Genomic DNA, 26656 nt, shown 5'->3' on the forward strand with positions numbered 1-26656 from the left:
TCCGAGCACAATTCAAAGTGCTGGTTTTAACCTACAAAACCCTATACAGTTCTGGCCCAGTGTATTTGTCTGAACGGATCTCCCTCTACGTCCCACCTCGGAGTTTAAGATCATCTGGGGAGGCCCTGCTCTCGACTCCGCCTCTATCTCAAGCGAGGCTGGCGGGGACGAGGAGCAGGGCCTTCTCGGTGGTGGCCCCTCACCTATGGAACTCACTCCCCGGGGAGATCAGATCAGCGACCTCCCTTCTGTCGTTCAGAAAAAAACTGAAGACCTGGATCTGGGACCAAGCTTTTGGACATTCTGGCAGCTAAAATAAGGACCCATTGATGAGCAGGAATTGTTGGAATGAATGGACATTTCGGAACTCTGAATTTCACTGTGCATGAAATTGTTTTTATTATATTATGTAGTGATATGTTTTAATGCTGCTAAATGTTTATACTGTTTTACATATACTGTTTTATATATGACAGGCATCGAATTTGTGCCTTTGTTTGTAAGCCGCCCTGAGTCCCCCCTCGGGGGTGAGAAGGGCGGGGTATAAGCAACTGCAATAAATAAATAAATAAATAAATAAATACCTCTGTTTACAAACCTCCAGAGAGGAGACAGTACCTCACCTCAAGGCAGCGTAGTTCACTGTCAAACACGTCTTACCATCAGGAAGTTCTTCCTAATGCTTAGGTAGAATCTCTTTTCCTCCTGTGGTTTGAATCCATTGCTCCCTACTCTAGTCTCTGGAGCAGTGGAAAACACACACGTTCCATGCTCAATATGACATCTTTTCAAATATCTAAACATGGCTATCACGTCATACCTTCATCTTCTCTAAATTAAGCATCCCCAGTTGCCTAATCCACTCCTCATAGGGTTTGGCTTCTAGACCTTAGACCATTTTGGTCATCTTTCTCTGAATATCTTCCAATGCATCAATCTTCTCTTTGAATTGTGGTGTCCAATATTACCTTCATTGAACTTACGTCCAGATTTTTCACTAATGTCATCTTGGACTCCACAGGCAGTAGACAGAGTGCATGGCTGGGTTGTTCTTGCACCTGTTGCTGCTACTGATAATTCTGAAAATATTATGTTCCTGAATGTTGTTCTTGTTACAGTAAGACATGATGATAATAAAATAAGATATGGGGGTGTTTGATATGTCTGTTGGTTGGAAACCAACTTTATTAAGTCTTCCTTCCTCTTGTGTTGGTGATAATTCCATTCAGCACTGCAAATTGATAGCAAATACAGAACCAAACAAAACAACTATATGAAGGAAGGAAGATTTGCGAATCTAAGAGAAAACAGATGTAAACATATGGGGTTGGCTGGTGTGCACAGTTGGAAATGACAATGTCCTGTTGCTCAAATAGGTAAAGACACTTAGTCTTAATTGCTACAAAAGATTCTGAAGCACAGATTCTATTAAAAGTAGGTATTTCTCATTCGTGTCATTTGTCCAATGTTCTACAGCCAGGGATAATGAGGATTTCTAGTCCTGGAAGTTATTCAGACTTTGCCTTCAAAACAGCTGGCATTTGGGCCCTGCCCCAAAATGTGGAGAAAATAGTTCTCAAACAGATTGGAACATGGAAAGCAGTGGTAGAGCCAAAATGTGATTTGTTCTAGATTTTACATCACACCAAAACTGTGAAATGTTGGGAAGAAGCCGAGAACATATGCATGTCATTGGTATGCATTTCTCTACAGTGTGCTGGCTGTAATCATGTGAATCTGGCCTGAATTCAAGGAAATCTGATGGGTGCCAACACAACCTGAACAGTCTTTTTTTTTTTTTACTGAACAGTTGCATTCCAGCATAGCTATTCTTATATCCTAAATCCTCCTTTCTATTGGTATTCATGGAATATAGTAACTGATTTTATATTTAATTAATATTGCATGGCATAGCTGTTTATGCAGTTGTATATGATGACATCTTACTTTCTTCTTGGGCTAATATTTACTTATTGATGAAGATAGTAAAAAAGGTAGGGAAAATGATGGGACTGTAAGTAGTGAACTGTTCCCCTTTGGTTTTTGCAGCCAAAGTGTTGATAACAGGAGGATTATCTCTTTGCATTCTGAAGTTTATATTCTTTACACAACAAAAAAATGTTTGCTTTTCTCTTAGTTTGAAGAGTCCAGGTGAATCTTGAGGCATGTTCATACAAAGTTCTGAAAAACCAAAAACTCCAGCCCCTTATGTAACCTAATAAAGCTTCAGCTTTAACTTGATTTAAAAAGGTCACATTGTAGAGCAAATGATGTCAGCATATAGTCTAGAGTTTGTTTAAACAGAGAGCTGAAGTCACTCGGAATAAAACTTGGCCAGTGTGAGCATCTTTCATTCACGTGCGTAATTTTAATAGGATTCCAAGGTTGCTTTGGAAATAATTTCCGTTGTGTTGTATGGACACATTTGACAGCATATTTATTCCACTTATAATGGTGTTATGATTCATGTTTCATGTTTATTATTATTAAGAAACTGATTGATGCCTTTAAGCCCAGTAATACCGGCTCAACTTATTGTGATTGTTAGCATATATAGGCTCGAGTCATTACAGAATATTCTCTATTTTAGATTTCCAGAGGTCACTTGTTCAGTTGAGTGGATTAGAATCTGCCCATAAATACTGTCCACCTTTTGCTTGCAGATGGATGTCTCTAATTGTCATTACTTCCCAAGATTGCTGTTTATCTTTCCAATGGTATGGTTGCTGATGACACGATAAATGAATATCTTTCCACAATTAGTCACTGGAATGACAATATCCAGTCAAAGATCATGAAATGAGGTTGGCAACACTGGTCTCACTGCATAAGACGATAAGTCAGGATTGTGTTGAGTTCAAACTTAACCATTTATGTACCATCAACCCTCCATGTTTGCCAGGTTTAGGGGCTTTTTTATTAACCTGAGAGAACAGGAATTTCTCTCTATGAATTCCTAGGTTTTCCAGCATGACTCTATGGTCACCTTCTGCTGGAAGCAGATCATAGAATTGCATTGGAGAACGTAGAGATTCCTAGAAAGATGTTCTCTAAGATAAAAAAATGAGCTTTCCTAAGGAAATTGACCATACAGTCAAATTTAAAGACTAGAGATTCCAAGAGCGAACATCCTTATCAAATCTGTGAATAATAACATTAGCAAAGGGGAAATCAGCAAATGTGGAAGGCCAATTATACAGTGGGCCATTCCATTGTTTTGCTTGGCTCCTGCCTTCAGCTGGAACAGTTGCAATAATCTTGAACCCTTTGGGAAAGCTTCATAATCTCTGAACTAAGACTCCAGTTCATTATGTCTGAAAATCTACTCAGAGCACAAGAACATAGTATTCAGAAGACAGTCCTCAAATTAAGAGCTATGCTTTCCTCACAAAGCATTCATTTCTTTTCTATGAGGTGCAGCCATCTTATTCTGGCAATCCAAATGCATCCTGTGGCTTACTCTAAAGTAAGCAGTATTTCACTTATAGCTAAAACTGATAGGAACTATTCAGATTTAATTTCTAGTGTTTCCTTGATGATATTAATTTAGTTGCACTGAAGCTTAATTCCAGAATATTTGAATCTCTTGTTGGGCTTTTGATTTTTTTTTAATTTGCTTGTCAGAAGGGAGCAGAAGTTGAGAACTGTACGTTTATGATTAAAGGCTTTTTTTGTTCTGCCACAAAGTCTGTCCTGATAGGTTCCTGGAGGCCCACACTGTCTGATTCTCCATGCTGTGGACTCACAGGAATCCTGGTGTTTACTGAGTGGATAGCTGCTCTTACTGTCCAAACAGATCTGTGTTTGCGAACTGTAAGCATATTGCTGTTTTCTGTGAGGTGCTCAGCTATGGCTTGAATAGTTCCTCTTGTTCTCAGGGTACGAAGCTGACATTTTTCAGACTTTACTAAGCAAGTCACACTTGTTGAAGATTTTAGCAACCAAATAATAAAGGAAAGGTCGATTCTTCTAAATATTCTTGATGTGACTTCCTAATACACAAAATTTGCTTCTTCTACCTCTGAGTTTATGATACCATTAAGTTGACCATAAAGGCTTGCCTTTTTCAAATTATGTTCCTTTCAAATCATTCTAAATCAGTGGTTCCCAGCCTTTTTTTTGATCAGGGTCCACTTTGACCAGGGGCCACGTTCCAACATAAGTACCAAAAGGGTTATGAATCAGTTTTTGTCCAACAAGATTTGGTTTTGTTATTTGGTGTGCTGATTCAGAAAATTGCATTGGATAGACTGCATCAGCTCTAGTTTCTGATACAGAGCATATGACATCCAATAGTTGCCATCTGCTCGCCCACAGAAAACCATATTTAATAAGCCTTGGCACTATAAGAAGGTTTTGCAAGACCAGTCACTCTCATTGCAAGGGTGTAGTAATGATGAGGCCACGGACGATATTTTAGTTCTTGTGGACCACTGGTGGTCCACAGACCACAGGTTGGGACCCACTGTTCTAAAGTTTAGAATCGCAACTAAGACAGGTTTACTGAGTGGACAGCTCCTGGATCTAAGGCTCCCAAATAAGAGATTGTCACGAGTAAGCCTTATATCTATGTTGTAAACCATCTGATTAAAATAACTTCAATGGTTTACTACGTAATTTCATCTACTTGCATGCTTTTTTGGTTTGCTTTTAAACCTATAATTTCAACCCAACTGGAAGAAATCTTACGGGAGCGCAATACAGCACAAGAGAGTACCTTTGAGCATTGGGGTCAAGTCATGAAAGGATGTTGAAATGTCAGGCAAGTAAAAGAAAAATCAGGACTGTTTGTTTTCACTGTGTGTTTTTAGTTATGTATTCACACACAGAGTGGCGGAAAAACTTCAGTTTGCGGCTTTGCCATTCCCATTGCTCACCTGCCTGCAGTCAGGAGTATATGTAGAATATGCCAAGAATATATACAAACAGTTTGATATGAGTATGTGTACTCCCACAGTGACCTGCTAAAAAGCCATCTTCAAGTGAAAACTTTGTATGGATTTGTTAAGAGAGGCATGTCTTATTGATTTAACCAGACCTCTTTGGAGGGGAAGACACTGGAAGTTGAAAAAGGGAAAGGGCATAATTTCATATTCTTAAAAGCTTCCGTAACTTCCACTTGGCAGAGCCAGGACACAGGGTTAGATTGATCCCCGATCATACCCAATGAAAGCTCTTTTATATTCTCCATGTTTCTCAAATCTCAGCAAAGTGATGTCTTAAATAGAAGCTTTTAAACATAACAGTTTGTTAGCTTTTTGAACTATTTTTAGATTATAGTGTCACTTGATCACTTTCAGAAATAGTGAATGTAATCCATCATAAATAGAACAACCTTTATCTTAAATATAGGTGTAAATAGAGGTGAATAACATAAACAGTATGCTTTTGTCTTGAGTGTTGATAGACTTTTTTCAAAGGTGTATTTCCTATGTCTTTAGTAGTAGTAGATTCTCATCAATGCACCACTGAGGTGGTTGTCCCTTTTCAGCTGATGGGAAAACAGAAGCACCAGGAAGATACGTGAAATCCTTCCAAAGCCATGGAGGAAATTGGTTTTAAAACTGGGATTAGCAGACACTTGAATTTCTGTCCTGGGCTTCCAAGAGCACAGCTCTTCCCATGATACAGAAAGGAAACAAGGAAGAACTTGTTGCAAAGTATTTGCTGGAAGAAGTCACTGTGCAAACAACTCTATTGTTTCTATAGTAACAGCTGATTGAGAAGGGATCATTGTTACACATGGTAGTTAGATTTTTAAAAGAAAGTCAGGGAGAGGGGGAGACCACTGATCCCCCCCTTGGCTGCATCAAAACTTGATTGTCCCATCTATACACACAATTTTATAGACATTTCACAGTGAATTATTGAATTGTAGAGGAAGTTAATTCATTTTCTAAGGTTCCCATAGCTGTAGTGGCCTTAAAAATAACTGTTGCATTAGTTTATGATAACCTAAAGCTTGAAATTAGGCAAAGTTTAGGGGCCATTGGATGGCACATGATGCCATAAAATCCACCAAAATTATTTGATTTCTCCCAGCTGCATTTCAATAAAAAAAATCTGGAGAAAATACTTGATTCCCCCCCCCCCCTCTTTTTTTGTAGAATGGCAGTGTTTTATATGTAGACACAATGTATACATTGCTGAGACACAGCTGGTTAGATGTACTGTTTTGGACTACATGGTCAGGAATCCTTCAGCTACTCTGAAATAGTAATTTTTCCCAATTTTTGCCATGACCGGAAACAGAACCCTAAAATGAAGAGTTGTAAGAAATTGTGGCCTTCTGTTATTGTTGACTGCCATGAATAGAAAATAAGAATTTTGGGAAATGATACATAACCTGCTATCATAATACATCATCCTGAAGAGTACCAGAGGAGTGAATTTGGTAGGAGCAGGGTTGACAAAAAAAGTGTGCCCCTCTTCTGTGCTATAAAATAGTATCCTTGGACTGGAGTGTTGTGTAGTTTCCTGGCTGTATGGCCATGTTCTAGTAACATTTTCTCCTGACTTTTCACCTGCATCTGAGACACATCTGGGACACATCTCACCACGCTAAAACAGTGGATGTGGCTCTTGATGAGACATGCCAGACTATCACAGGATGTCTATGCCCTACACCACTGGAGAAATTATATTGTTTGGCCGGTATTGTATCGCCTGACATCCTCCAGGAAGTGGCAGCCAATAATGAAAGGACCAAGGCAGTGACATCTCCGGCCCATCCCCTGTTCGGATATCAGCCAGCATGCCAATGTCTTAAATCAAGAAATAGGTTTCTAAGATCTACAGAGATACTCATAGGAACACCTCAGCAAGCGAGAGTACAAAAGTGGCAGACTAAAACCAGGATCCTCAATCCATGGCTGACACCAAATGAGGGACTCCCTCCTGGGCACACAGAAGACTGGCCAACTTGGAAGGCACTGAAGAGACTCTGGCATCATGAGATGCAGAGCCAACCTTAAGAAATGGAGCCACAACATGTGGAGGATGATCTACAACATGTGGAGGAGAGAAAACCACAGACCACCTATTACAGTGCAGTCTGAGCCCTGCCACATGCACAATGGAGGACCTTCTCACAGCAACACCAGAGGCACTCCCAAGTGGCCAGCTACTACTCAAAGGAAATTTAGTGTAATGCCAATTTTTTCAAACTTCATGTTTTTAAAATACATTACAACTGTACCTTCAGTTCGCTTCTGATACTATACATAAATCTTCACAGGTTATATGTCGGAAGTGCTTTGATCATACAGTATTTTTCTGCATGACAGGAGGTTGGACTAGAATTCTTCCAACTCTGTGATTCATCGCGTCTAGCCAGTCATTTGTATCACTGAATTTACTTGTGTCATAGAAGGATAAAAAGGTTAGGAAAGCAGAGACATACACATATACGTGATGTTTGTGCCAGGGATGTTATCTTGTGGATCATCCAGATATTGTTTGAGTGTAACTTCCCAAATCCCTTGTTTAGGGCTGAGTTGCAACCCATCAATATTTGGAAGGTCGCAAGATTTGCAAACCTGCAATAGGACATCACTCTTTTTCCTCAATAAGCAACCTGCTAGTGTTTCATCATGGCTATTGCTACAATAATGGTGAAGTAAGGGGAAGAGACTTGGGGGAATAATATATTTTAATAATCTTTGGTATGAAGAAATATTTCTGCATTATGCTGACATAATATGTCTAGAAGATTTGCCCTAATCACATCTTTATTGAAATAATGCAACCCAGGCTTTGTATTGAGAAGTAATATTTCTAAGGAGGGATCATAGCCGTTTCCCCCTCAAGTTCACAATCCTTGTGAAGCAAAATGAAAGTAAGAAAAAAAAAGATCTGGCGCTCCGAAGTTTTTTTAAAAAAGTGTAGCTTTTAATTTTTAACACATATTATTCATGATTTTATGTAAAAATATACTATGGTTCCCACTCACATATTGTGATGTTCTAGCACAGTGTTTCTCAACCTTACTGATGTCGGACCCCTTAATACAGTTCCTCATCTTGTGGTGACCCCCAATCATAAAATTATTTTCATTTCTACTTCATAACTGTAATTTTGCTACTGTTATGAATCATAATGTAAATATCTGATATGCAGAATGTATTTTCATTCACTGGACCAAATTTGGCACAAATATCCAATATGACCAAATTTGAATACTGGTGTGGTTGGAGGGGGGGTTGATTTTGTCATTTAGGAGTTGTAGTTGTTGAGATTATAGTTAACCTACAATCAAAGAGCATTCTGAACTCCACCAATGATAGAATTGGGCCAAAATTTCCACACAGAACACTCATGACCAACAGAAAACACTGGAGATATTTGGGAGGAATTGACTGTGATTGAGAGGAAAGCACACCTGCTCTCCCTTCTCTTCTTGGAGTCTCAGAAACAGCCCTTCCCTTGGCTGAGAGGCCAGCAGAGAGGCTGGTCAATCACAGCAGGAGGAGGGCTTTTGGTGGGAGGATTTACATCTGTTTCCAAAAAGGAAGAGAGGGATAGGTTGGGAGAGAAGGAAAGGGGGAGAGATCTTCAGCCTTCTCTGCCAAAGGGGTTCGTAAAACCGTCAGAAATATGTGTTTTCTGATGGTGACCCCTCTGAAACCCCCCTTGCAACCCCTAGGTTGAGAAACACTGTTCTAGCATTTTAACAAGAAGGAATGAGAAGATAAAAAGATAAAGCATTACTCATAAATTCCTCATAAATAAAAGCAGATCAAGGATCTAAGTGTAAGTCCATGTGTAAGTTGCATTGATAGAACTTTCATTCAAATGTTGCAAGTACTGTAAAATCTTCTTCCTATTGGGTCCACTTATCCATTCTTTCCATTGGGTCCACTTGTCAATTCTTTAGGTCCCCAAACTTGCCCTTGACTTATACATGAGGTCGACTTGTACATGAGTATATGTAGTAAATCTTGTCTTCCTATAAATTCTTCTCCAGTTATATTCTTGCATCCTGCTTAGCACATCAGGCTTCTTTCCTCTGGAGGACCAAGGTTGCTGTGATCTTTTGAATTGCTAGATGAAACGTGCTTCAGAATAACAAATTGTGCTTTTCCTCTTTGTTTTTACTGTGCATATTTAATTTCTTCAGCAGCCGCTGCGTTCCTGCAGGATGTTAGCAAAACATTTGGAAGCGGTCACTAGAGGACTTGGGGATCAAGGCTGATACACTCAGATAGCTAGTAATGAAGTGAGGAAGGAGGGGAGAGGAGCCAGAGGAGGAGAGGGATAAGAGAAGGAGCAGCAAGTTCTTCCTGTATTTCTGAGCAGAGACAATTGTGAAATTCATATGTAGCACAGCTGGAGGAATCTTAGAAGCCATAACATCTGTGGCTGCAGAACACTAAATTGTTTGTTGCAGTTTTGAAACTTGGCTTCATAGTTCTTCAGTGCCCTGACCCCACCCCAGGCCTTAAATAGACTTCCTGTGGCAATATACAAGATTCGTGGTGACATTTTAAAACTGCCCTGAGCTTTAAAAGAATGTGCATCAGCAAGTGCAAAATGTGTGCTTTCTACAAAAAGAAAATGGCAATGCCTCCCTCACCCCCCCCCCCCACACTATTTATTTTTCTGTATTTGATTACTGCATTTTCCACCTTTCTTTACAATATGCATGGAATATAATTTTTTTTATTTTCACAAGAGTCCTGAGGGGAGAACTTTCCCAGGGTTACCCAATGGATTTAATGAATCATTAGGGTTTGAATGTATGCATCTCTTGATCTGTGTCCAGTCATAAATGTAGTTCTATTTTCACTATTTATAGGGCATATTTCCCGCATTTCTTTCTTATCTAAGATAACTGGGCAGTTTAGGGGATGCTGGCAAACTATCTATAAGATGTATTGTCGAAGGCTTTCATGGCCGGAATCACTGGGTCGTTGTAGGTTTTTTGGGCTATATGGCCATGTTCTAGAGGCATTATCTCCTGATGTTTCACCTGCATCTATGGCAAACATCCTCAGAGGTAGTGAGGTCTGTTGGAACTAGGAAAATAGCCCAAAAAACCTACAACAATCCATCTATAAGATGTCTATATTTTTCATTTGCTGGTTGCAATGAAATGGTCAAACTCTACAAGTTCCTTTAAGAAGAAGAAATAGACATGGACATGGACTATCTTAAATACAGAATTAATCTCTTGGAAGATTTCTGTGTAGGCCAGTGTTGATGCCAACTGGCCCTTGAAGGGGAGGGAATCCTTTAATGGCAGAACATCTGCCAAGCAAACCATATTGCATATTTCTCCGCCTATTATTGCCACTGGTGAGTCACAAAGAGGACTTCTCCTGAAAAACCTCATCTATGAAGAGGCACTCCTTCAATTGTCAAGTTCCCAAGTTGTTCAGTTTTAAATGTTATCACCAGTACCTTGAATTCAAACCAAAAGTGAATTAGCAGCAAGTGCAGTCCCATTAAGATGTTGTCTTTGTGCTATGCCAAAAGCTGTAGCTTTTGAATCATCTTCAAGGGCAGACCCATATAGAGAGCGCATAGCAGCTGTCTAATTGAAAAGTTGACAGTTCATGGACAACAGTGGCTTAATTATCTGTGTCCAGAAAAGGCTGTAGCTGGTGCCCTGGTTGAAACTGGTAGCCATGTGCAAAAAACATAAACTGGGAAGTATTCATAGGCTTTAGGATGAGTGGAATCCACTCAGAGCAGATATCTTAGCCAGTTTCCAAACTCAAAAGCCATCAATTCACATCTTACCTGGATTCAGCTTTCAGTACCTCTTCCAGCCTATCTGTAACACCTAGGCATGGCTCTAGCACCTGCATAGTCCCAGTTAAATCCAAGGTCAGAAGGGGCTTGTGAGAACTTAGCATTAGATTTCCACAGCATAACAGTCAGATGTTCAAATATCCTAAATACAAGCATTACAGTACAGATCAAACATTCAAATACTATAACAAAGTGGAGAACAGATGTTCTTCAAGTTCCCATTCTTTTTACCCCACAACACCTTTTAAAGGATGTGGGGTACCAAATTTCTCCATCATTTTGTTGCCAAGTAATTTTAGGTTTTAGAAAAGAATCAACCCCCCCCACCCCCCCACCCCAACTTTCTGTTGCAAGGAAATGGCCCAGAGATGCCCCCAAACATAGAACTGTTTTTGACATCTCGAAAGACAAAATGACATTTTTCTCGAGTTGTATCTCTCCAAAGTGAGCCCCATAACCTCTGACAGTTGTATACTCTAGTATAAATAAATGTCTACCAGGAGTAGAAGAAAGTGACACCTGAAAAGCTCATCCTCAATCAATTTTCCTAATCACTTTCTAAAGGTTTTTGCTTAGAGCAGTGGTTCTCAACCTGTGGGTCCCCAGGTGTTTTGGCCTACAACTCACAGAAATCTCAGCCAGTTTATCAGCTGTTAGGATGTCTGGGAGTTGAGGGCCAAAACATCTGGGGACCCACAGGTTGAGAACCACTGGCTTAGAGGTTCACAGTGAGCATGACAAGTGAAAAAGAACTTCCAGAGTGCCCCTTTGGTATTTTGGGGTTTTTCTTCCCTAGGATCCATGGACCAATAGTTCCCAAAGCTACAAATCCCAGAATCCTTCAGCTTAATTAGTTCTGCTGGTAGTAGTTTAGACAAGCAGGTTTGTCGGTCATCCGCATCAATTACTTTTAAAGACCTTTGAGAGTAAAACCTGCTTTTCAAATTCTAGTAATCACAAAAGCAGAGAATGACGTCAATTCCCATAACCTCATCCTGTTTCATGGTGATACACTACAACATGAAGTAGAGGTTTGGTAAATATCCTCACCCATTAACAAGGCAGTAGCTTGGTTCTTTGCATCCCAAATACACCCTGTAACTTTTAAAGACCCAAGACATTTTCATTAGCTTTGGTTCCACCCCCCCACCCCCACCCCACCCCCCAGTAAGATGTTCTGCATATGCCACTGCAGATACAGTATTTCACAATACTTTTAAGCATTGAAAATAAAGCTTTGTCCCAAGGCAATTTACCAGCTGGGCTATGCTTTGTAAATCACATCTGTCTAGACTCCAAGACAAGAGACAAACATCTGTCTAAAATCAGCTAGCTCGGATAGCACATACTGCTAAAGAAATCAGGTCAGCTATTGAAGAAAGACTAAAAGGAAAATCCATGGAAATGTTTTTTTAAAAAAAAAAAATAAAAAAAATAAAAGATCAGATATATCCAATTAGTTCACTGTCACACACAGCCAAAACATTTCTCCATAAATGGAAACTAGCAAATTATTGATTGCAGATAAAGCTTAGGCTTATTAGGTGATATTGAGAGTTAATATTTCAGGGAGCAAAAGGAAGATTATTACTTGTAGCTCTCATGCGACCTTCCGCTATCACAATATCAGAGCACCTATCAAGTACGCTTGGATTACGTAATGTCTACATTTAATGTTTATATTTCCAACAGATATGCATGGAATGCACACTCATTTCTACCTACTGAGTGATGTAGTTTTGTGTCAAGAAAAGTCACAAGTATTTTTCACAGTTTGAAAATGTTTTTTATAATACAGTAAAAAGGAAACATTTCATGAACAAAAAGAAAAGAAAATAGAAAAAGGTGAAAGAAAGAAAGAACAGCAAGAAAGAAATTTGTATTTGGTGTCTGACTTTTCTAATGATGGTGTTGAGGTCTGGTTTGTGGAGGAGGGAGGGGGCCTTTGGTGGGGCCTTGTGCTCCTGAATTGGAGCCTGAATTGGAGCCTGCTACTTCTGTTGTGCTTTAGGAAGAAAGTAGTTCTCGGGATGATGGGAATTGCCTTACAAACAGATCTGCTCTTAGCAAGAATGTTTCACGTGAGACTCTGCCAGAGACTTTCCCTGACCCTGAGAGGAATGTGAAGGATGTGGAAGACACATGGTTGTTACCCGTAATTCAGTGTCTTCTATTACGACAAGATAGTGGCAAGCAGAGGCAATTATGGTTTTCTCAGCATTGGAAAAATTGACAGGGGGATTCCAGGAACTAGACAAATAGTGTCACCATGGGGGAAAAGCATAGGTTTCTTAAGCTATCATCTTTGGTTGCTCTGTGTGAGTGCAACGCTGTATTTTCAGGAGAAAGTCACCTTTTCCTTGAGTTTCATGGTAGGAGATTCTTGCCTTGGTTTCATGTCATCTTTCTGTTTGTGATTGGTAAATCTTGTTTGGATACAGTTCTTTTGGTGACTCTGGCTTTAATCTCAGCGCTGGACTTTGTTTATTGCTGCATCAAAGAATACTATGACTGTAGGATATATTTTGGAATGACTTTTTGAATCCTGTACTTTGGATGTACTTTTGTTTTGACCTATCACATATACCTTGGAATTATTTTTGTATCTTTTTCCTTGGAATGTATCTTTGAAATAGCTTTTTTCTATAGAACACTAATTTCTTCAATAAACTTTAAGTCAGTGGGTTGAATACCTGTTGGCTGAGCTATATTTGGGTTAATTAGCTCTTCATTTTGGGTGAAAAGGTGGTCATACAGGTGGCTGGGCTGCAACAGATGGTTATACCTTTTATTATGTAAAATAACTTCTCCAACAACAATTAGCATTTATATACTTCTGTAGCTGACAATATTGCCTACAATCAACTTGTAACTATTTTTTTCTGCAAAAAAGACCGTCAAAATTCCCCAGTCTTCTAAAAATGTTGCCACTGACTTTTCTCTAATAAGTGTTGATAATTTGTCAATTTCAGCTTGGTCAGTCAATTTCTTACCTGAATTGAGTTTCAATTTGCTCTCTTCCAATCCATCACTGACACCAAGTGTCAATAGGGACAGCCCCCTTGGATTGTCTGCAACTGCCATCAAGTCAAATTTGACTTATGGTGACCCTCTGAATGAGTGACCCCCAAGTCACTTATCAGCCCTGTTGAGGTCTTGCCAATTCAGAGTTGTTGCTTCCCTGAATGGAACCATCCATCTATAATGTAGTCTTCCTCTTTTTCAACTATCTTCTATTTTGCCAGGCATTATTGTCTTTGCTAGCGAGTCCTGTCTTTTCACATGTCCAAAGTATGACAGTCTCAGTTTAGTCATCTTGGCTTCTAGGGAGAATTCATATTTTATATTTCCTTAGATCATCCTGTATTTTATAGCATTGCTACATTAAATGCATACCCACTAGAGAATTTGCATGTGTTTTCATACAAACCTCACTTGATGTGTATTGTTATACTGTCAGAGGAAACAGTAGAGGAAACAACAACAATTAGCTTTAACAAAGGCAAATTAAATTATTGCTTTGCTTGAGCTCAGTGTTTGTAAGTTGACATGCTGAACTAATCCATAGATCCACTCTATTTTTTGAGTTTGTTGTCACTCAGGGTGCTGAACCGGCCGGTTTTAATCCAGTTCTGAAGGAATGACTGCATAGGTCTGAAACAAGGGGGTGGGATGAGAAAATGCTCCTCTAATTGGCAGCCTTGAAGCAATGCCACCGAGTTACATGTTCTTTGGGTTTTGACAATTTCTATAGGAAATGCCATAGGTTCACTTGCCTCCTGTGTTGAATGACTGATAAATTGTCTGAGTTTCATCTTCTAAACAGAAAGAGCATGTTTGACAAATGGGAAGCTGATAAACGACACAATAGTTGTCCATATAAACCAGACAGTTACATTTGTTTTCTTGATCCAAAGTCAAATGAATTAAAACAAGACTTTTTATAGTCTCCAGCTTGCTTAGGAGGTCAATTAGACCTTGGCTATAATCCAATGTTTTTCTCCCATTTTCACATGAAGGGGTGCCTGTTCCAGAATAGCTTTCTCCATGAAGCAAACTTAGTGTCTTCTGGTATCCTTGATTTCCGATTTCATCATTTTTGCCAAATGTTTTGGTGTACTGTTCAGAAAAAGGCAGACTGACTTGACCATGTCTTAAGGAAACGTCCTGCTGAGTCCAGTGAGGTGGAGGAAAGATCATCACAAGACATCAGTCTTTTGGATGTAAAACACCAAAGACAATTTATTCTATGAGTTATACTGCTGGCTTTCATATTTGCCTCTTCAGAGGGACAGGGGGATCAATTTTGGTTAGTTTCCTGAGGAATCTCTCCATGTTTTGGGCAAGATTCCTAACCTAGTTCTATGGTACATCTTTGACTTTCTTGAGGGAGGGAAAAAGTCTTTGGGCTATTCTTGAAGAACATATGGAAATGCTGTAGGTGGTCCTGGAAAACCACAAGCTAAACACGAGTCAAAACTGTGATGCAGCAACCATTGGAATTCTATGTTGTATCAACAGAAGTATAATGTCCACATTGAGGGAAGTAATAGTACCTCTCTATTCTGCTTTGGTCAGATCTCACCTGAAATACTTTGTCCAGTTCTGGGCACCACAATTCAAAGAGGATATTGACAAGTTGGATTGAGTCCAGAGGAAGGCAAGCAAAATGGTAAAACGCCAGGAAACCTTTGAGAAACAGCTTAAGAAGCTTGGTATATTTAGCTTGGGGAAGACAAGGCTGAGAGGTGATAAGAAATCCCTTTAAACTTATCAGAAGTGGACATAGTGTCTGCTGTTTCAGAGACATAGAACATGGACTGATGGATTCAAATTACAAGGAAAGAGATTCCACGCTAGGAAGATGGACTCTCAATTCAGACAGAAGTTTTGAGAATTCTTTAGTTTGTATTTCCGCATGACAGAGAAGTTGGGTTGGATTGCCTTTGCAATCACTTCCATTTCTATGATTCAATCCAGTATGGCGTAGTGGTTAGAGTGTAGGATTATAATTTGGGATTGTTGAAGTGTGAATTGCAAGACTCTTACTGTGTCATAAAATTCAGTGGGTAGAACTGGGTTCAGACATACTCTCTCAGCTTGAAATAACATCACAACTCTACTATCTTGAATACCAAGGAGGAATGATGGAATTTCATTTTAATTTGTACAATTCATAATAACCAAAGAAAAATGGGAATCTTTTCACTTGAAGGTCTGTAATAATGTGCCTTGATGGGAGAAGTTCTGCAAGTGGAGGACTGCCACCAAGGCGACCCGTCTCTCATGTCTGCCACCTTATTCGCTCTTGCAAAGGCAAAATAGGCTCTGATTTTTGAATTTCAATTGCTTGGGTGTCATAAGTTTTTTTAGTTTCTCTGAATTCTTCTTCAAGCATCCCCCTAAAATTTAGGTGATCTTGAGTGACCCATCACAAGGATCCCTTCTGGTTTTATACAGAACAGGTCTTGGACAAACAAAACAAATATAATAATAATAATAATAATAATAATAATAATAATAATATCAACAACACTGTGCCACAAATACCATCTCCCTGCAACAAAGAATTGGCGGGATAACAAGCCTGAAAAAGTTACAGAAAATGAACACGTCAAACTACTCTGGGACTTCCGAATTCAGACAGACAGTTTTGGAGCACAATACTCCTGACCTCATAATCGTGTTAAAAAACAAAATATGGATAGTTGACGTTGCAATTCCAGGTGACAGCAGGACTGAAGAGAAACAACTGGAAAAGCTGACACGATACAAGGATTTAAAGATTGAATGGCAAAGACTCTGGCAGAAGCCAGTAAAGGTTGTCCCAGTGATGATCGGCACACTGGGTGCAGTGCCTAAAGACCTTGGCCTGCACTTAAATACAATCAGCGTTGACAAAATTACCACCTGCCAGCTGCAGAAGGCCACCTTACTGGGATCTATATGCATTATTCGCCGATACATCATATAGTCCTAGACACTTGGGAAGTATCCAACGTTTGATCCAATACAACAGCCAGCAGAATGATCTTGTTTGCTGTGGACTCATCTTGTTGTAATAATAATAATAATAATAATAATAATAATAATAATAGGTTCTTGTGGGTTTTTTCGGGCTGTAGAGCCATGTTCTAGAGGCATTTCTCCTGACCTTTCGCCTGCATCTATGGCAAGCACCCTCAGAGGTTGTGAGGTCTGAAGTTCAGACCTCACAACCTCTGAGGGTGCTTGCCATAGATGCAGGCGAAAGGTCAGGAGAAATGCCTCTAGAACATGGCTCTACAGCCCGAAAAAACCCACAAGAACCTAGTGATTCCAGCCATGAAAGCCTTCGACAATACAACAACAACAACAACAACAATAATAATAATAATAATAATAATAATAATAATAGCTAAGTAGTTATGGCAAAGTAAATTCTATACCTTTCAGAAATTTTTAATTATCAATTGAGAGCTGCCAGAGACAAACTGAAAGAAAAGTCCCATTCCCATCTCCTTTGCAAACAATAACATTGCATACTACCTTTGGACTCATTTCCAATATGTGGTAAAGAGGCAAAGAAATTCTCGTGGCTTTCTTAATTTTTTATTGTACTAATTACTGTTGAAGAATTAAAAGAGGTAAAACATAAATGTAGGTATAATGGTACAAAGTTACACTATTAGGGATAACAAATACATTTGGAAAGATTCTGTACAATTTTGCATTGAAAGAAAGGCATTGTCAAAAAGCTAGAGTTCTAATGTGCAAAGTAGCCGAGTTTACTCAAAGTGCCAAAAAAAAATCCCCTTGATGTTTCCTACATGATACTAGAAGTAGTAAAAGAAAGTAAATGAAAAGGATTTAATTAATGTGTACATAAAAGCCAGTGCATGAACAAAAAATATATAAACTGGGCCTTGCCAATAAAAATGAGCTTTTGTTGCAGTAATTATTTTAAAAAGGAGGAGCTGGGGATTACAACTGAGAGGGTGATTAATCAGGCAGAATTTCCTGAAACAAGACATTACTTCATCCTGAACAAGAAAAGAAAAACAGTCATGGGATATGAGCGCTTTCATTGTGGCAGAATTGAGATTACTTCTGGAAAGCGATGGAAACTTTGAGAGGACCTGGTTATGTTGGCTGGGTTTAATCTGTTGTATTCACTTGACCAGGCTGGGTAATTAGTGCACCAGACTAATGAGGGCATGGAAAGGGTCACTAGAATAATTGGTTTGTTATTTGTTTCTCTAGAACTTCTAAAGGTGTGAAATGCTTGCTAATCCTATTATTTTACTCATCCTCTTTTGAATATCCTGATGCAAACTGATTACTGCAAGACACTGCACTTGCCATTCATTTGGAAGTCTTTAAAAGGGAGGGAGTCAGATTAGCCAGATTCACTGAGGATCAAGCATCTCTTTGGGAGATCAGGACAGGGGTCAATGGATCTCCCTTCTCTCCCTGTTTGGCCTTTTCTGCATTTACTGAACAACCAGCAAAGCAATTCCCTGGGAAGTGCAGGGAGGTAGAAGAGCTGTGTGGACATTTCCTAATCTGGATGCGGAGGAATACAATTATTCTAGAGCTCTTAGCCAGAACCAGTTGAGCAGTGAGGAGGAAGGAAGCTTGAGATACATCACTCCTCCAGCATGGAGTTGGATCCTTTCAGGGAAATCTATTTATTTATTTATTTATTTATTTATTTACTAGCTTACTTACTTACAGTATTTGTCTTCCATCCTCCTCACCCCATAGGGGACTCAGGGTGGATTACAATGCACATATACATGCAAACATTCAATGCCACTAGACATATAACCAGAGGCGGCTCAACCCATTACGCGAAGTAAGCATTCGCAGTATAGTTGATTGCCCAGGGGCGCTCTTGAGGCGCTCTTGGGGGAAAATAGACCTTGACATACATGAGTTGTAGTTACTGGGATGTATAGTTCACCTAAAATCAAAGAGCATTCTGAACTCCACCAATTATGGAATTGAACCAAATATGGCACACAAAACTCCCATGATGAACAGAAAATACATATCAATGATTGGTTGGGGGGGGGGGGCAAAATACTGTTTGCTTACCGTTGAAAATTACCTAGGGCCGCCTCTGCATACAACATATATAGACAGACACAGAGAAAATTTAACATTCCACTTTTCCGGCTTCATGAGGGTATGCTCGATTCCTGCCACAGGGGGAGCTGCCGCTTCACTATCCACTTGTGATACTGGGTCCTTTGATGGAGCACTTCCTCATTCTTCTGCATGCTGCTGGAAGGTTTTATGGTGTTGTAAATTAATTAGGTTAGCCTCCCTGCATAAAGCGGTACCTACATTTCCTACTTGTCAGATGCAGCTGTCTTTTGGGCTGCATAGCTCACAGCAAGCTAGACTATTAATGGTCGAGAGCTCACTTTGGCCTGGGCTGACTTCAACCTCATGACCTCTTGGTCAGTAGTGATTTAATGCAGCTGGCTACTAACTAGGTGCACCACAGATCATGCTTCTAATGGTCTGCATCCAATGGTGTTCCACTCTAGTTTCTGTTGATTCCCCCAGAAACATAAGCAGGTAAATATATATATAGTCAAGGAAAGTCCTTCTCTAGTGCATTGGCAGGAGAACAGGACTAGTGAAAAATACAATTAAAACAGGCATGGAAAAACCCATTGGACAATTATGTGTCATGTTGGGTTTTGTCCACTGTTCTTAAGTTGTTGTTTACTTTGTCACTTTTTTTGATAACTGGGCTAAAAACTTTAAATTGACTTCGGAGTGTATTCTTCATGTGGATGTACATATTGCAAAGCGAATGTAATTGGCAGTTCTAGGTAGAATATGTTGACTGAATCAGTGGAATTTATATCAGTTTTTTTTCTTAACACGTTCGCATTCATTCAGTGGATGAATGGAGGAAGGGGGGGGCGGGTGTAATAATTGGATTTATGCCTATGTCTTCTATAGCGGTAGAAGTGCAGCCTTCCTTCCTCTGAGTTTAGTATTCATTTATACAAGCCATGTTGCCAGAAGAGTCTTTTAATAGCTCTAAGGAGTTATCCCAGATGGGAGATGGTTTTTATTCCTTATACATGGTTACCACTTCACGTTGTTTTGATAGGCGCAAGGAGAGACGAGAAAAAGAAATGTATGTTAAAGTCATTTGCCCAGCCCTGAACTTGAGGCAGCGAAGAAAACATCATATAGCCGTAAATCATTCACCTGTCCAAGATTCCTTGAAACCGTTTACTCAAATGACTTTAACAGTCTGAGGGTCACACCTGGGGTTAAGAGTCTGCTTGCACAACTGCACATTTGACAGTAAAATGCAGCCTTTTTATTGCATCGGAGGCATTTACAGACAGCGCAGACTGTATGTGCAAGTATAGTTACATCCTGAAAGGCGGCTGGTCACTTTATATGACCAAGCGACAGATGTTTTTGAAGAGGCTCTAAACAAGGGCATTGTAAGTGTCAAAGCAGTTAACACCTTCTTAGGTGTTAAAGCTAAATGTGGGAAAGTGTTTCAAAATGTTTGTTGTGTGTCTCTGCGATTTTTTTTTTTTTAGAACTGTTGGCATCAATGGTATCCAGAGCACCTTGCAGTTCTTAATGGATACAGGCATTAAATGTATTGTTGAAAAGATGGCTTTTGTATTGTTGAAGGCTTCCATAGCTGGAATCACTGGGTTGTTGTAGGTTTTTCGGGCTATATCGCCATGTTCTAGAAGCATTCTCTCCTGATGTTTTGCCTGAATCTATGGCAGGCATCCTCAGAGGTTGTGAGGTCACCCCCATTTCTTTAACCCCCATTTCTTAGACCTCACAACCTCTGCCATAGATGCAGGTGAAACGTCAGGAGAGAATGCTTCTAGAACATGGCCATATAGCCTGAAAAATCTACAACAACCCAAGTTGTTTTCTGCATTAAGTAACATTCAGGTTATCTCTGAATGTTACTTTACCTCCTCTCCACAAAGAGCCGCTTTGAGTCTCCTTCTGGAGAGAAAAGCAGGGCATAAATAAACATAAACATAATAATTATATTTATTTCCTTGTTAAATGCATGAGGTTGCCATAAGTAGACTGATGACCTGAAGCAGAGGCACACACAGAGAATGATAATGATGATGATGATGATGATGATGATGATGATGATGATGATGATAGGAATTAAAGATAGAATTGCAAAGTCTGGCACAAGCCAGTAAAAGTGGTCCCAGTGGTGATCAGCACACTGGGTACAGTGCTTAAAGACCTTGGCCTGTACTTAAAAACAATTGGCGCTGACAAAATTACCATCTCTCAGCTGCAAAAGGCCACACTACTCGAATCTGCACACATTATTCGCTGATACATCACACAGTTCTAGACACTTGGGAAGTATCCGACATGTGATCCAATGTAAAATCCAGCATAGTGATCTTGTTTGCTGTGTACTAACCTTGTTATGCATTAAATAATAGTTGGGCAAGACAAGGGCTTGTGCAAACATACAAATGTAGTCATTGGGACACATACTACTATAGCAATGGCCTATTTAAAGAAAAAGATTTTCCCTTCTTTCTGGGATGAGGGTGCCAGTTTAATCCACCTGGGAAATTTCTCCTGTTTTAACCCCTATTTCCTAGATTTGCTGTCATATATGTGTGTGTGTGTGTGTGTGTGTGTGTGTTCATTAAACCATGGCTAGGAAATATGTAGTCCTCCAGATGTTAGACTACAACTCCCAGCAGCCTTAAATAACATAGTGTTGACAAATGCTGGGAGTCCCAGTTCAGTAATAACTGCAGGGAGAAATGATTGTCACATCTGATTTGAACCATAGGGGTTTTATGGATAGTATTTGTGATTACTGTCCAATTAATATATTTCACAGAAATGACCCAACCAAACTGAAAAGCCCTATTGGATCCTTTATTCTTTGTTAAAAAGGTGATAAACTGAGTGAATGATCTGAGTTAAAAAAATGATATAGATGATAGTTGCATACCTCAAACTTCAGTCTGGTTTGTGGTCTTGGAACCTATCATGTCATATGACATTTCTGTCTGAGGTGCTATAGAAATAGAGCTTATAGTGTCTTTAACTTTTTTGTATGGTTTCCTATTTTCCATTTTAGCTAGATTTATATAGCTCGGGATCCTAATGCTTATGGCACATGCATTACTGTATTTACATTTGATACTTCAGAAAGGAACTTTCACATCCAAGGTTGGAGTTTTGAGTGGAAACTTTAAGGCTCTTGCTTATATAACCACATTCTTTGGTTAATCCAAACTGCTGAGGTAATGAGTTTTGTGGTCTTCATATGTTCCTGAGATAGTTCTTCACATATGTAAAATTGAGTGTGATTGGAAACTTGACCCGTCTTTCACAAAGGAAAAGTTTATCTAGGCTAGAAAGCTCGGAACTGCTACCCTTGCAAATGGCAATTTTTCTTTGCTAGTTAACTAAAGTATCTCTGCTTAGTGGATACCAATGTGGATTTACATTTGGCACTTTTCAGGGTTAAGTATTTTCTTTAAAGCATATGGCTAGAAGTGAACAGTAACTATCTCACTCCCCTAGGAGAGTAATTTTAGATTGAATATTATATAAAACTGAATTTTTCCGCCTTAGGCCTCCATTATTATACAATATTGTGTGTAGCATGTAAGCCAGGTTATTATATAGCAGCTACTGGATAGCAGCAGTAGTGGAGCTTGACATTGGCAAAAGAGTAGGAGGTAGCAATGGCAGAGGATCTCTCAGAGACTGTAACGAATTCCAAGTACTGCAATAATAAGCCAGTGGCAAACTATTCCTAATGGCTTTTACCTTGGAAATTCAAAAATGAGTGAATCCAAAATGAAACATGAGATAGTGCCTGAAGGTTGCAAAGCACTTGGCCAGCTACTGGGAAAGAGCAGAGGGCAAATACAAGCAGTGCTGTCTCTAATAATACAATTAGATTCAAGTTGAGAGCAGGGGCAGTTTGTCCATTAGCGAAGTAAGCGGTCGCAGAACACTTTCTTTTGCCAGGGGCGCAGAGCCGCCTCTGTAAATGCCCCTCGACCACCACTTGAGGACGGCCCCCTCAGCTCACAACAGCCCTAGCAGTCTGGGGGGACCTTCGGCTTTCTTGCCTCGCTGCTGGGCGATCCTCTTCCCAAAGGGGCCGGGCCCTTGAGCCTCGCCTAGCCCCTCTCGTTCCTGCTCCACCTGGCGAGCAGAGCTGGCGCTCAATCGTTCTCTGCGTTCGATCCCTCCCCATGACTGGCTCCCTTTCCTGATCCCCAATCCATGGGTGGGCCAAGGGACGGAGCCGCCATGCCTGGCCCGTTTCGGGTCCGGAGGCGTGTCTGAAGACCCCAGCGTGCACACCAAAAGTCGCCTCTTCTCCTGACTTTCTCCTCAGCCATTGGGACCAAGAGAGAGAGAGCCCCTCCGGCTGGAGGTATCTCCCACCTCCGCTCCCTCCTTTGTTTTTGTGCCTACCTTCAGGAAAGGTGGGCATCTCCACCTCTCTCTCTCTCTTGGTCCCAGTGGCTGAGGAGAAAGTCAGGAGAAGAGGTGACTTTTGGTGCACACACCGGGGTCTTCAGGCACGCCTCCGGACCCAAAGCGGGCCAGGCAAGGGAGCAAGTGTGGCAAGTGTAGTTACTGGGATGTATAGCTCACCTACAATCAAAGAGTATTCTGAACTCCACCAATGATGGAATTGAACCAAAAATGGCACACAGAACTCCCACGACAAACAGAAAATATATATCAATGATTGGTTGGGGGGAGGGGCAAAATACTGTTTGCTTACCGTTGAAAATTACCTAGGGCCGCCTCTGGTTGAGAGGACATTAAGCTGCCGACATGCACAGAGTGTAAGAAAAGTCTGAAGCTGAACAGTGGACTCTTACTATTCACTGGGGTTTGGTTCCAGGACATGGATACCAACAGGACTGTAGCCTGGGGGGGGGGGGGGGGGGGCTTGAGGGGCTTCAGCCCCCCCCCCCCCCCATTCTCAGGGTGGTTTGCGAGAAGGCCTTACTGGTACATTATTTAAACGGTTATGTTTATTCATATGATCTGATCACCATGCTCAATATATCCCATATGCATGGGGGTATTGTGGTAACGATACAAAAGGTTTGCTAGGGTAGACCCTCTTTCACTCAGACTCAGCCCCCCCCCCCCCCCCCGTGAATCAAACTCAGCCCCCCCCCCCCCCAATCAAAATCCTGGCTATGGGCCTGGATACCAAAATCCATTCATGCATGGCACCCCTTGTATAAAACAGCAAAATCAAGATTTGCTTTTGGAAAACAAAACAAAAAAAATGAACTATGGGTGGTTAAATTCATGGATGCTGAATCCATAGATATGGATGGCCCCCTGTAGCAGGAGCATGGAATGTGAAGCACATGAATCAAGGAAAGTTAGAAACTATAAAACAAGAAATGTCATGCATAGTCGGTGGCAATCGAGCTGATAGAAATGGGGCATTACACAGTGCTTTACTCTGGGTTGGCATTAATAATGAGGAAATCTGGCCAAATAATATCAACGAGACTCCAGAGAAAATCTATCAGTATAACCATTATCCAAGTTTGTGTTTGGCAGAAAAGAGAGAAATTGGAAGTTTCTAGAGTGGCATTCAGAAGGATATTGATCACACAGCAAAATGGAACATATTGATAATCATAGGCAATTGCAACACAGAAATAAGAAATAATGAAGAACCAACAGTATAGGAGGATTTTAGGCATTCCAATTCTCAGCATCAATTTTATTGCCTGGGGTACAGTCAAACTAACTTAGCATATAGGGTTGTGAGGCTTGCATTTGAAATACAAATAAGAACCAGTGTGGTGTAGACTAGGACTCTGGCAATCAAGGCTCAAATTTCCCTCTCAGCTGTGGAAACCCTATGAGTGACCTTGGGCAGTGCTCACTCTCTCACCCTCTGAACAAAGCTTAAGTCTGAAATTATTTGAAGGCATTCAAGTGGGGATTGACTCCTTGGGCTTGAGAGTTATATGATCTCATCAAATGGGGCTGTTTTTGGAGATATATGTTGGTTCCTCAGCATTTTTGCAATGGAACTCGCCAGCTCCCATTCCGTGACATCGAACTACTTCTGGTGGGGCTCCATCGCAAAACTGCAGAGGAACCAGTGTATGCTGTGGCAACACAGGAATCTTCCTGTGTTGCATTGGGATCAATGGGGGCAGCCAAGTTCCAGACTCTTCCCTCTGTGGAGTGAGGTAGGAGGAAGACAGGCAATGCGGGGTGTGGGGTGATGGGATCGCCCCGCTCCCCGCCAGGCATCTCCAGATTTGCTACGATCCATGGCAATTCCAGAGGCATGGATGATGAGGTCAGTAGTCCAATACTCAGATCACCGCACCATGCTGATGCTCTATCTAGACTGTATCAAATATACAGGGGTGATTTTGATATTTTTTTTCTCTTCCCTTGATTCCAAAATAGTGCAATAGCACAGGCCATAGCTGATTCTATTAATATCAAGGAGGGTTTTAGCACAGTACCTTAGATATTAGTGTATATATATATATATATTTAATTCTCCTCTTTCTCTCCTAACAGGACCTGCTGAAGTTCCCATGATGTCACCCAATGGATCTATTCCTCCTATACATGTGCCTCCAGGTTATATATCACAGGTATGATTCCTCATCAGGTGCAGAAATGTGTACTGACAGCAATGTCTAATTTCTATGGCTTAATTTAGCATCTTGCTTTGTTCCTTCTCATGGCTGTGAAGACAGGCTTTACTGTCTATGTGTATTTTGGCTATAGTTGAAATCTCAGAAGCAGGGTTACAGTTATCAAGAGGTGAGATATCACATGGAGTTGGGAGAGACCACAAGGACTATCTAATCATAGTATGATGCAGTGATGTCCAGATCAAGAATCATAGAATCATAAAGTTGGAAGAGACCACAAGGGTTGTTCACTTCAACCCTCTAGTATGAAGGAATATACAAGCAAAGCACCCCTGACAGATGGCCACCCAGTTTCTGCTTGAAAACTTTCAGACAAGGATTCTGTACCACATTTTGAAGCAGCATATTCCACTGTCAAACAGTCTTACTGCCAGGAAGGTCTCCCTAATTTTCAGGTGGAATCTGTTTTCCTGTAGTGTGAATCAATTGCTCTGTGTTCTAGTAATATCTGGAGCAGTAGAAGTGTTCTCCTTCTTTAATACGATAATCCCTCAAATATTTAAACATGGCTATTATGTCACACCCTCACCTTCTCTTTTCCAGCTTGTAACCCATGTCTCTCAGGGCTTGACTTCTAGACCTCCTCTAGACACATTCCAACTTGTCAATATGCTTATTTGACCTCTCCCTAATTAGCAGAAACATAAATATTATGCAAAATAAGAAAGTTCAGTTGACTGGGCCTTTTTTTTTACAAGTCATAAAATCAATTTTATTTCTTACCATAGAAACGAAATAATCTTTGGAATGCTCTTCTTCTTTCTAAGCAGACAGATTGCATGGTTCTAGGACTGTTTTGTAAGCTAATGGGGCTAGTTTGTAATACAATCTTTTGCAGTAATTATATTTGGACCTATTTATTCTGACAGCTAAATTCTTCACATTGTGCCTTAAACTATTTATAGTGTGATCTCTCTGGAGGAACATCGGCTTTTTCCCACCTGACAGTAGATGCATTTCCAAAGCAGAGATTGAGTTTCCTGTTTTTCCCCTCCCATTCTCCATCTAATAATAAGATTACTAATTTCTAGGAATCAGCATCTGAAGCAAAAGCATCCAAAATGTTCAACTTGATCTGTCTTGTTTCTTAACGGTGTGTTGGAATGTTTAACCTAGGAAGAGAACTGGAGACTCCACACTTTCCATTCTCACTATCATCCAATGTACATCTTCTAGCACTC

The 26656-nt window shown here is 40.3% G+C and overlaps 1 protein-coding gene across 2 annotated transcripts in view; it reads left to right on the forward strand.

Moving 5' to 3' along the window:
• The window catches only part of FNDC3B (fibronectin type III domain containing 3B), a 332684-nt gene that overhangs the window by 155821 nt on the left and 150207 nt on the right, over window positions 1-26656 (forward strand). For both annotated transcript variants that reach the window (XM_067466047.1, XM_060767521.2), the window contains one exon: window positions 25336-25412. In XM_067466047.1, coding sequence (XP_067322148.1) covers window positions 25336-25412 — 77 coding nt within the window. The remainder of the gene's footprint in view (window positions 1-25335; window positions 25413-26656) is intronic.

Source organism: Anolis sagrei, chromosome 3 (genome assembly GCF_037176765.1).
Source record: "Anolis sagrei isolate rAnoSag1 chromosome 3, rAnoSag1.mat, whole genome shotgun sequence".
Lineage (NCBI taxonomy): Eukaryota > Metazoa > Chordata > Lepidosauria > Squamata > Dactyloidae > Anolis > Anolis sagrei.